The 12,868-nt window shown below is 42.7% G+C and overlaps 1 protein-coding gene across 3 annotated transcripts in view; it reads right to left on the minus strand.

Annotated features, from left to right (window-relative positions):
* Positions 1–12,868, minus strand: part of pak4 (p21 protein (Cdc42/Rac)-activated kinase 4) — a 36,808-nt gene that overhangs the window by 16,127 nt on the left and 7,813 nt on the right. Inside the window, exons 1-2 of one of the 3 annotated variants that reach the window (XM_054623805.1) lie at positions 10,069–10,181; positions 88–324 (exon numbers count right to left, since the gene is read on the minus strand). In XM_054623805.1, the coding sequence (XP_054479780.1) occupies positions 88–288 (201 nt within the window). In that variant the 5' untranslated portion in view covers positions 289–324; positions 10,069–10,181. Of the gene's footprint in view, positions 1–87; positions 325–10,052; positions 10,182–12,868 lie in introns of those variants that run through there. The other 2 variants (XM_054623722.1, XM_054623644.1) reach the window with 2 other exon arrangements.

A 12,868-nucleotide genomic window follows, 5' to 3' on the forward strand; every position in this document is an offset into this window, starting at 1 on the left:
AACAAACATAATTCATGACATTTGACACATTAATTTCCCTTTGCTAACGACTGGATGGTTTCTTAGATATCTATTCACTCATCCCACCTTTCGCGGCTCTACAGTAGTGATGACAGTTGCATCGATGAAGGGTTTGGGCCTCTTGGCCGTGTCTTCGATGAGCGACTGCCATTGCCGCGGCAACCCGACGAACTTCTGCTCCTGCTCGTCAAAGTCAGTATGCACGCGATGCTCAAAGTTGGAAGGGGCGGAGATCTGGATACGAGACTTTTTCTTTTTGGTGAACATGATGGCGGCTGTGGCAGCTGCAGCCTAGCATCAGACCTGCAGGGAGGGAGGAGGAGAGAGAGGGAGGGTTAGCAGGAAAGACTGAGGGAAAAATGGAAATCTTCAATGTTAAACATACCACACATGCGTGCAGACAGGCATAGACAACTTCAGAAAACAAAAATTACATCTGAAAATACACCTGTCCAAACAGTAATTAAGATGTAAAGCCAGCTGGGTTTGGTTTTCTATAAAATGCAATCCATGATTGAAAGAGAGTAAAGCTATTTAGCCCCATTTTGCATAATTTTCAATTATTGACAGATTATAAAAACAGGAACTAGTGTGGATTAGAACATAAGAAGAAAGAAAATCAAGTCCTTGTTTGCAAAACTCGATTCCCTTTGTGTTTTGTTTGTGTGCAGTTCAACAAATAAATGACCACCCAAGTGTGTTTTTCTGGCACATTGAGCATTTAGCAGCTTGTATTGGCATTAAACCAGCCGTGACCTTTAGCTGAATGTCATTGGCTCTCTCAACAATAGGCTCACTGCTGAACTCCCATTACTAATGACGGGACAAGTGCTCCTGCTCTAGCATTTCCTAATAACAACACAACAAACCTAGACATCAGAGCAGCACCCTCAATGAGTCATTTACTCATCACCACTTGCTGCTTTTCTTGCTGTCTCGGCCCCACTGTGACTCGAGGTTCAAAGGATCCCAAAATTCATGGTTGGGTCTCATGTTCAGTACATACTTTATTTTGGACATGATTTTAAATAAGAGTGTGAAAGCGAGAGGATGCCTTTGACAACTTTCCCCAGCCCTTGTATCTAAACAAACTGCCTGGTGATATTTGCCTTTGAGGAAAACTTTACATTGTATGGCTACAGAAGGACTGGCATCCATGCTGGGGTGCTATGAATCCCAAACAAAAAAAGAGAGATCAGTAAAGAACCTTGAGATAAAATAGATGGATCGATACAAAAAACATAGACAGACAGACAGAAGAATACAAAAAACAAATGTTCAACATAAGAGTCTTAGAAAGTATGCCCTTTAAAACATGTGAATGCATTCAAGTGTGCCAATTTCCGTAAGGTGGGCAAAATGTAATTTTCAGTGATAAGTTCCCTCCAATCACTGAACAAAAGGAACAGAAAGTACTCATATTTTTACTCCTGTATACACTGAATGTCAACTAAAGAGGACAGGAATGTCCTCAGCAGTAGCAGCGCCTTTAAACTTCATGACGTACAGGTCTGATACTTCTACTGTGCAGTCCAATACTAGACACACAGAACAGCGTCACCACAGAGTGCAGCCTCAAAGTGCACCATCACACTGAGTAAACACCTTGTTGACAATGCAGGCCTTTTAGCACAGAAGACAAAGTATAACCCCCCCGCCCTGGTCGAACGGGAACTTTCTGGTTGGGGTTTGAATGGACGACCGTCGCTGTCAAACACCCACAGCGCTGCTGCTTCAACTCATGTACAGCTTTATTCATACAAGGAACAAGGAAGTACTCTAGTATTGATTTGGGACGAGGGGAGAGCATTTTTCTTTCTTTAATAATGTTTAAAGTAAAGTTAGGCTTCGCTGTCGACTTCTCAAATCATTTAAGAAAAGACAGAAGAAAAGAAAGAGATCGTCTGAGCGAGCTTAGAGGGTGAGCGGTAGAAGAGAGGCATTGTGGTGTTGCTTTAAATGAGAAAAAAAAAGTTTTTTTCTCATTGTTTTGCGGTGGTTAGTTTTTAAAGCACAAATAAACAACCATCAACACTCAACAGATGACTCACTGCCTCACATTGTTCTACTGTGAAACAATAACAGGATCAAGTGCATCATCAAAGTCATCTAATCAGTAGGAATATTAAAATCGGCAGCTATTGCGGTTGGCTGGAATAAAAACCTGCAGATGGTGGATGATTTCTGAGTTTCCAAAGTATCCTGTGAAGCCCTGCTCAATACTTTTGGCTTGGGTCTAAATAATCTCCCTCTCACCCATGCTGCTTTGTCGTTGACTATCAAAAGAGACACTCCCATTACTCAAACAGAGGCTCGCTGGTGTGTTAAAAGCAGAGCCAGGCCCTGCTGACCAGAGGGGGCAACAGGAGTGGCGGGCCTCGTTAAATTCAACACACAATCTTCTCTTCATGTTTTTGTACAAAACACTTTGCCAAGAACAAAAAAACAGGGGAAATCAAAAACATGGCAATGAAAAAAAAGAAAAAAAAAAGTTTGGATGTGAGGATCAGAAGGTGGAGTGGCGGGGGATCCGAGTGAGAGGGCGATGTGGGCGGGTCATGAGTTAGAGGGCATGAGTCATGCTGCCTGCTTCACAGTCTGCAGCGTTAATAAAGCCTTTCACAGCAGGAGTGTTTGAAGTCTAGCAGGACCCGCCCGGGAACACGCTGAGAAAAGTGAGGTTCGCCAACAATGACAGCACCGACACGGAGCCTCAACACAGCAGTGTTCTAAGAACAGCCCCAAAAAGTGAGGATACTTTACTCATATGGATATTTATCTAGAGGAGACATTTTGAATGAGTGTTGTTGCAGGTTAGTGAAACAACACAGCTGATGTTTCTATCGCACATTTAATTAATAGCTTGCTTATAAATATCTAATGTCATAGCTTTTTAATGAGAATATAAATCAGAATGTCTTCCAGCGACTTCGAAAAGCGACACAGCAGCAACCATGTCATTCTATCATTTTGTGGTCACATTAATCCTCAAATGTTTGGTTATTAAAGCTAAAATGTAGCATGTTTTTAAATCACCATAATTAAACCTTTTTCACAATACATCATTTCAGATTTTTCACTATTGACGCAGTGCCAGAATCTTCCAAGTGGATGTTCAGTTACTCCACCCAACTACCAACACTGGATTTTATAACCAAGAGGAAACGTATCTCATAACAGCGAGGTTACAACACTGGTGATACATGCCTCTTTCCAGTCATATTGAGTCTGGTGACAACAGGGAAGAGGCCTACAAATCACCGTTTAGGAGCCAATCAATGTGTCTTAACTCTGGGACACAGACAACTACTGGCTTATGAGAGGATAAAATGAATGGAAGATGTGGCTGAAAAATTCATATTACCAACAGAGCACAATAACATAAATCAATATGTCATGCACCCAATGATTAGCTCTACTATCGGCAAGAAAGCTTAAGTTAGGGCTGTTGGTCGTAATATCTTATTGAAAGCATAAGGACCTTCAGCAAACTGTATATCAGCATGAAAAATGGCCACGTGGGGATTGAGAGTGACATTGGGCGTCTCAGAGTCAGAGACAGCAGTCTGGCTGTGAACCACGGAGGATTGTGGCTTTCAAATCCAGGGCTTTTTGGCTGCATATGGAGATATCTGGAACTCTTAATTCGAGTGGTTGAGGGTGAAAAAACTAGATTTTACTGCTGCTGTCAAGAGCCAAGACATGATAAAAGTGGAACTGTAACTAAGGCTGTGTGGTAAACAGTAAACAGATTACAGAGCTATGAGCTCAAAGGGTTTGATTTGAGAGGGAACTTAATTTGCTCAGTAGTACATAGATGACTTGTTTGTAGTACGAATAAACATAACTGTGTGTGAGGGCTTTACATGACAATGAGAGTTCGGGTGTGCAATTCCGTGTACGATAAATGCCATTTACACTCCAATAAAATAACGACAGTTTCTAGCAAACAATATTTGACTGTATTACAAACTACCAACTGGAAGTGATAATACCTAAATTAATAAATCTGGATCAGTGAACATCAAACTCAAAGTAATTAATAAAAAAATCTGGAATACAACATCTAACCATAAAAAAACTAGGCAAAAGCATTTTTATTATTATTAAGAGAGAAGTGAAGTCTGCGTTTATGACGTGCTTTACTTCTGTAGGCTACATTTGCATACACTGTTTTTAAATGAACCAGTTTTTGTCACTCTGAATGTAATCATGAGTAACAGAACACCCTGAAGTGTGATTTGATTCATTATCATCTTTGGAAAATGTGCCTCTTATTTACAACGGGCAAATGTTTCAACAGTTTGTCTGGAGTGGAGACCATTTTTTTCTGAAGTATAGTCTCCGTTGAAAAACAAAATTTAAAATATGTTGCGTTTCTTTTTTAAAGTATATTAAATCAAACAGGCTGAATGAGTTTTGAGTTATATAACCCATTCTGCCATGCACACTACTGAAAATGAAAATTATTTGAGCCTGGAGGTTGGGACTACTTTTGTTTCTATATTGAATGGTTATCAAAAAGCACAAAATGGTACATATTTGTACTGAGGGACAGAGAGTCAGACAGGTGTGGGGAACAGGTGTTAGGGGAACAGGTGAGCTCCAGGCATACAGCTAAGGAGAGTGATTGAGAGCTGCAGCAGGTGTAGGGTCACTCCACCCAGACCCACACATCGGGTCGGGGTGAGAACAGGTGTCTGCTCCCTCTGACCACAACATCATTTGTCTCATTTCATAAATATGGACTCAATGAAAGAAAAAATAAACACATTGACTGAATCAACAAATGGCTCAGATAGCAGGGACACAAACCAGGGATCAGTCACAATGTTTTAGCTGACCATTCCCAAAACAAAAAAGTGTACTGAGGTCAGTCTACTTTTTTTGAGAATACAATGAATCATTAAATCATATTTGCAACCTTTTTACACGAGGAATTGAAAATAATTGAACACTTTTTGAGATCTACCAAGACATGCAGACACACTGTTCCAACTACTATGAAGCAAAACAAGGACTTAAAAACAAAAGCATAAATGCTAAAATAAATCATTGAAAGCTTGAAGATAAAAGAATGCCAAAGGAGAAAAAATCATGTTCTGCAAATGGGACATGGCTAAAGACAGAAAGATCTTTTAACCCGAGGATGAAAACAGTAGCAGAGCTACGCTGCTGCACCCTGCCGCCCACTCAAACCGTGTTAATGCTCACATACAAACAGAGTCCCCCAGAAGCTAGTAAAGAGAGCAAAACAAGCAAACCCCTCCCTGAACACAGCGCTCACTGTAGTTGTAGCTTCCTTCTGTGTTTTTACCGCTCTCCCACTCAAAATCCATTACTATCCCATCACCCCCCAGCACTCCCCTCAACCTCTCTTTTTGCTCTCCTTCCCCCTTTTTCCAACTTCCACCATCCTCCCACTTTCCCTCCCTCTCTCCACGTATGCCTGGCTGAACAGTGAGAAAGCCTGTCCGGTCTGCGGGGCCAGAGCCAGGCTGATAAGCCCTGGATGAAGCCGCTGTCCTCTGGCCTGATTCAAGTACTGCATATGGGTGGTCCATGCTCGGAAAAACACACCGTCAGTCACAACTACACCACCATTTAGCTGTAATGATACAGTCTGCGATGAAACGGGTCTGAATTGGAACCAAATTTCTAAGGCCAGTGAATTGGTGAGGAAAGATGCTTTTTGATTCTACTTATTGATTCCTGAGAGCAATCGTAAACATACCAAAGCACAATGTATAGGTACAGATATAGTAGACAGGGCGAACATCTCAAAAGTATGTTTGAGTATATCACAAGAGATTGTTATAACTGCACAAAAATAAATTCATGCAAGGGACGGACGGAGGACCACAAATGTTGACAAAGTAATTTATGACAAACTGGTAAACTCACAAAAAAAGTAGTTTTCTTTCAACATAATTTGGTTTCTTTTCTTGCTCAGATATGCCACGTATTGGAATCAAGTTTGGATAAGAATGAAACACTTTATGTTGAGTCATTTGGTCAGTTGCAAATTCCATTGAAAAAAGGAACACTACTTTGGGTGATATGGTTGGAATCAAGATCACAATGATCACAAATTATTGTATTCAATTTTGAAATACTATGCACGAAAAGAAGGATCTGACTTTCTACATAACCTCTACACTGGAGGAGATATTTTAAGTTCTAAATAATCATGAGCAAAACATGTTTTCTCTCCAATGTTTAATTTAAGCATTAAAGATGTCCACATATAAAATATAATTAGAGCTTCTCAGTGCACGGCAGATAAATGTCATCCTAAAAATGGTCAACTGTGGCACAAATCAGAACACATAATCCTCTTGGTTAATCTTCTTTTGTTTTCACAGCACCCGCTCATTGCAAACTTTACCTTATTATCCCCACAGTGGTGACCTCACATCAAGTAAGTTACCAGTAACGACCCTCTCATCACAACAGGTCCCCCCAGATATATATTCTGGGAAAAGTGATACTATGAGAAACACCTCACCAAACAGCGTGCATCACACATTTCCTCCCTCTGCTCTAATGATTTTCTGTCTGCCGCTCCACCGAGCCACACCGTGCATAACCATCTTCCTAAGAAAACACTAACAACACTCAGACAATATAAACACACTTCAGAGAGCCAAAATAAATCTTTATGGCACCGGAGGATTCATTTTGCAGATGGATTTGCGGATTCTACCTTTCCATCCTACCATGTTACAAGGCAAATAAACCCATGTAATAACTAACTAATAAGCTTTTCAGTTACCACAAGTTGGAGGCCGTAATAAGTTTTAACTTTAATGAATGCATAGAAACACTCTTCTTCACATCCAGGCCACAATTAATTAAAACAATCTTTTTACAGCTGACCACATTTCCAGAATTAAGGCAGCCTCTAAATGATGGCTGATACCCTGCCAACAACAGTACACTAAGTTCCCAGCCAAAGCAAAAAAACATTAAACATTATCATGCTGTAATTTCTCACACTAGATTTAATATAGAGTATTTGTTTTTGTCCCTTGAGGTGGCGTTCACCAAAGCTACAAAATGAAAACACAAGTATTAGCTCTTCATTGAGACACTGATTTAAAAAGTGAGATGCTGAAAAGCAGACAAGAGGTGTTCAGGTTACCGTTGTTGTGCTGTTCTTACATTAGCTTGCTGGTGCTGAATCAGGGGTGATAATTAATACCCTGTTCCTCACTACAGCAAACACACACACACACACACACACACACACAAACACACACTCACTCAAACACACACTAAGGACAGCACCTCACTCCCAGCGTTTCCCAGATTTATAAAGTGCTGTGTAAACATAGTGAACACTCTGTGACCTTGGTGCTACTGACTGCTCTGACAACCATCAGCCTGCTCACAACAGTGGTGGGAAGTACACAAGTACTGCACTAGGGTACAATGTCGAGGTGCTTGTACTAGTATTTAGTATTTCCATTTGATGCTACTTTATACTTCTTCTCTAATGGAGTGGACTAAATTTGCTAAAAACGTAGTTGAAACTAGCTCCACCTTGAGCGACTTCAACTGTAAATGCCTCCTACACACTGATGCCTCAGTATTGTAATAATCTAGTCATACGATATATTAAATCAGTTATAGGGAACCTCTTATAGCAGAATGAGTCATTTTACTTTTTTTGATACTTTAAGTTTATTTTGCTGATAATTTATACTTTTGCTGAATTAAGATTTTGAATGGAGGACTTTTACTAATAATGGAGCATTTTTAAATTTTAGTATTGGTAAGATCTAATTCTTAACAAAACTGTTACATGTGTAACATTCTCAGCTTCAATATAAGACTGAGTGGGCCTGCTAACAACTGACTAATGTTATAGTAATTTAGAATTGTAATTTAGTAGTTAAGATACAGAACTGGTGGTTATATTTATAGGAGTTCACATGACATAAAACTAAATCACCTATCTGATCCTAATATTATGAGACCTCAAATGTAACAACATGTTAACAACAGATTTCTGTCATTTCATCAGAGCACAAACATGCTGAAGAAGATCTGGCCGAAACTGAATATCATACACTGATGGATTATCAGGGGACTCTCAACTCATTGCTGAAGAAGCAAAACCCAAAATATGTTGATGTTTATAATTTGAAGGAGCCTTTATCATTTAATCTCTGCATATGTGAGCCCTTGGTATAATCTGTAAAGATTATTATTTTGTGTCTCATCCATAACTGCAATTTAGAGGACTATGGATTAGATCATTTTTATTGAATCACATCTGTTCCTTAGCAAATTAATTAAGGGTTCAACAATTCTAAAAAAGGTAACGTTAAGTTATTAACAAATGTATTAAATCAACTTAAACTAAGAGATTTAAACAAAAACAAAAAAACTCAAGATAATTTATACATTTGCTTTTTAGTAAAACACATCTTGCTGTTTTGAACAAAAAATTTGAATCTGTGTATTTGACCAACTTGGTATTGCATACCAAAGCAGCTTTTAAGAATCCTAAATCCTACATATCAAATATGCCTCCTCCCTAAATCCGTAAACCCAATTTCTATTCTTTGAACACTCAAAAATGAACAAGCACAGAAAGACCCAAGCACGGGCCACTACGCATATCTCAGACCAAAGAACCTATAAAGTACTTAATCATACGTAACAATTTATAGGTTCCTTGTCTCAGACTAAGGACACCAGACTACTTTGTTGAATAACAACACAATAAAATGCATGAAACAAACTTCCTGCAGAAAAGAGCACAAATACCCAACTTTACTACAGAGTTTAAACACAGTGACAAACAGTGAATGGCTGAAAACTCACCTCTTCAAGAAGTACTACCCTGAGCCTTCCTCGTAGCACTTATTGCATTCGTATTAGTTTGTTGCACTTATTGCATTCGTGCACTTATTGTTTATTTGTTTACTGCACTTATTGCATTCGTATTAGTTTATTGCACTTATTGCATTCGTATTAGTTTGTTGCACTTATTGCATTCGTTTAGTTTACTGCACTTATCCTATTCGTAGTAGTTTGTAGCACTTATTATATTCGTATTAGTCTGTTGCAATTATTGTTTTCGTAGTAATTTGCCTCTGCACTATACTTTTGCTCTGGTTTATGCTTTAAGATGCTTGTTTAAGAAAGGAGATGCACTGATGACTTCTGGTGACTAGTAGTTCTCTTGAATACCTATGTTGAATACACTTATTGTAAGTCGCTAAATGACTGTAATGTAATGTACTGTAGTTTATATATCCTTTATAGATATAGTGCAAACAAGAGACATAGTAGAAAAAACAAACAAGTATTTTAAACAAGTAAGTAAGAAAAAAACCCACAATAACTAAGAGAAAAATCTTATAAATACAGAGAGAATAATTATAGTTATGGTATTGCACCCTGAGCCTTCCTCGTTGCACTTATTGTATTCCTATTAGTTTGTTTCTGTACTTTTGCTCTGGTTTATGCTTTAAGATGCTTGTTTAAGAAAGGAGATGCACTGATGACTTCTGGTGACTAGTAGTTCTCTTGAATACCTATGTTGAATACACTTCCTGTAAGTCGCTTTGGATAAAAGCGTCTGCTAAATGTAATGTAATGTAATGTAATGTAATGTAATGTAATGAATCACTAGCTAAATGTGCTCTCCCCTCCCCAAGTGTCCCCAACACTTGTGCAGAGAGAGACAGAGGGAGTCCAACAGCTGCCTTGGTTGTCTGAGACATCAGTCAGCAGCAGGTTTGAATGGTGACAGTCAGGGAACGGGGCTGTCGATGTGAAGCACAGATCGTTCTGCAAACAATACAGTCATTATGCCTTCAACCCCCTGACTCACAGTTAATCCACGCTGTGAGGTTTTAACAACAGAGTTTTGTTGTTGTGGCTCAGATTAACTTTCGATCGGTGCCAGCCGCCGCGACGGCAAAGTTATAACATATACATAACATATACATAACATATATAACATATATAACACAGCGATACCAGGTGGGAAATAAAGAAAAGTCACCACTTACTGTGGGAATAACTCACTGTTAGTCACAGGTACAGACACACACTATCCACCTGATCTCATGTCGGGAACGCAGCTGAGGAAGAACTCGGGAAACACACACACACACACACACACACACACACACACACACACACACACACACACACACACACACACACACACACACACACACACACACACACACACACACACACACACACACACACACACACACACACACACACACACACACACACACACACACACACACACACACACACACACACACACAAAGTTGTTTCCGCGATGAAATGCAACTCCGTCGTCGTTACGTCTTCGTAAACAAACCAGTAACCCGGTGGTAGTGAAGGCTCGGCTTATTCAACTAAACTAATTATAAACCATGGTGTATATTTCAGCACAGAGTAGCTTTTGGCCGCAAATACGAAGTGTGTCGCATTCCTATGGTTTCAGCAAAACGCGTCCCAGTATCATGACGTCACGGGAGGGAGAGGGAGGGGAGGGGGAGGGAGGGGAGGGAGGGGAGAGGGAGGAGGAGGGAGGAGGGAGGGGAGGGAGGGAGGGAGGGAGGAGAGGAGGGAGGGAGGGGAGGAGGGAGGAGAGGGAGGGAGGGAGGGAGGGGAGGAGGGAGGGAGGAGGGAGGGAGGGAGGAGAGGGAGGGAGGAGAGGAGGGAGGGAGGGAGGGAGGGGGAGGGGAGGGAGGGAGGGAGGGAGGGAGGGAGGAGAGGAGGGAGGGAGGGAGGGAGGGGGAGGGGAGGGAGGGAGGGAGGGAGGGAGGGAGGGAGGGAGAGGAGGGAGGAGGGAGAGGGGGGAGGGAGGGGGAGGGAGGGAGGGGGGGGGGGGAGGAGGGAGGGAAGGAGGGAGGGAGGGAGGGGGAGGGAGGGGAGGGGGAGGAGGGAGGGGGGAGGGAGGGGAGGGAGGGAGGGAGGGAGGGAGGGAGGAGGGAGGAGGGAGGGAGGAGGGAGGAGGGGGAGGAGGAGGGGAGGAGAGGAGGAGGGGAGGAGGGAGGGAGGGAGAGGAGGGAGGAGAGGGAGGGAAGGATGTTGAGGGGAGAGGAGGGAGGGGATAAAGGAGGGGGAGGAGGGAGGGACTGGAATGTAGGGAATGGAGGGAGGGGAGGAGGGAGGAGGGGAGGAGGGAGAGGGAGGGAGAGGGGGGAGGGAGGGGAGGGAGGAGGGAGGAGGGGGAGGGAGGGAGGAGGGAGGAGGGAGGGAGGGAGGGAGGGAGGGGAGGAGAGGGAGAGGGAGGGAGGGGGAGGGAGGGAGGAGGGAGGGAGGGGAGGGAGGGAGGGAGGGGAGGGAGGAGGAGGAGAGTATAGGAATACCTATGTTGAATACACTTCCTGTAAGTCGCTTTGGAAAAGCGTCTGCTAAATGACTGTAATGTAAAATGTAATGAGAGGAGAGGAGGAGAGGAGGGAGGAGGAGAGGAGGGAGGAGGAGAGGAGGGGGAGGCATTAGCACAGGTCTATTAGCAAGGAGGGAGGGGGGGAGGAGGGAGGGAGGAGAGGAGGGAGGAGGGAGAGGAGGGAGGGAGGAGAGGGGGGAGGGAGGGGAGGGAGGGGAGGGAGGGGAGGGGGGGAGGGAGGAGAGGGGAGGGAGGAGGGAGGGAGAGGGAGGGGGAGGGAGAGGAGAGGAGGGAGGGAGGGAGGAGGGAGGGAGGAGGGGAGGGAGGGAGGGAGGGAGGGGAGGAGGAGGGAGGAGGGAGGGAGGGAGAGGAGGGAGGAGAGGAGAGGAGAGGGAGGGAGGAGGAGGAGAGGAGGGAGGGAGGGAGGGAGAGGGAGAGGAGGAGGGGGGAGGGAGGGAGGGAGGAGAGAGGGAGAGGAGGGAGGGAGGGAGGGAGGAGAGGGGAGGGAGGGAGGAGAGGGAGAGGGAGGGGAGGAGGGAGGAGGGAGAGGGAGGGGAGAGGAATACCTATGTTGAATACAGGGGAGGGAGGGAGGGAGGAGGAGGAGGGAGGGAGGAGGGTAGGAAGGAGTCGCTTTGGATAAAAGCGTCTCATGTCCTGTCAAAGAGTATAGGGATGTTGGTAAGTCGCTTTGGATAAAAGTGTCTGCTAAATGACTGTAATGTAAAATGTAATGAGAGGGGAGGAGAGGAGGGAGGAGAGGGAGAGGAGAGGAAATACATGTCCTGTCAAACAAATACACAACAGACACTGGAACCCTTCTCTACGCTCCTCTCTCCTCCCTGTAGGTAACAGCACACCTGCCTCTCTCAGGTGTGCTGTTACCTGAGCTGAAGTGGTGGAAGAAGTACTGAGAGCTTTAACTGAAGTAAAAGTACCAATACCACTATGTGAAGATACTCCACCGCAAGTTGTGAAACAAACAAAAAAAAGCCCATTTATAAGCAAAATGGTACTAACTCCACTATATTTTAACTTACTTTGCAGATTCACATTAATAATACAAAATCCAAACCAACAAATAAATGATAATGCAATATAAACCTTTAATGACTTGATCGATTGGAAATTCACAAGCTACTTTTACCAGCTGCAACATTAAAGTGATGTGCACATTAATGCATCAATAAGTATAAACCAGTTGCTACACTTAGTTAGTACATGGTCTTAATAATTATTCTACCAGTATTTGTATATGATATTTATTCTACTGCTGTAGATGTTTTTTGAATCCTTTACATTTACAGTCAGGAAGCTTAATCTAGACCAATACATTATATTCTATGTCTCAAAAGAAAAGCAGCCTGTTTTCAGCTTTGTGACGATGAATTATCCGGCTGATCCAAGAGGCTTCAAAATGAATACATCTGGAGATACTTTATCTGTAATGTAACTAAAGCTGTTGGAGTA

This window comes from Anoplopoma fimbria, chromosome 1 (genome assembly GCF_027596085.1).
Source record: "Anoplopoma fimbria isolate UVic2021 breed Golden Eagle Sablefish chromosome 1, Afim_UVic_2022, whole genome shotgun sequence".
Classification (NCBI taxonomy): domain Eukaryota; kingdom Metazoa; phylum Chordata; class Actinopteri; order Perciformes; family Anoplopomatidae; genus Anoplopoma; species Anoplopoma fimbria.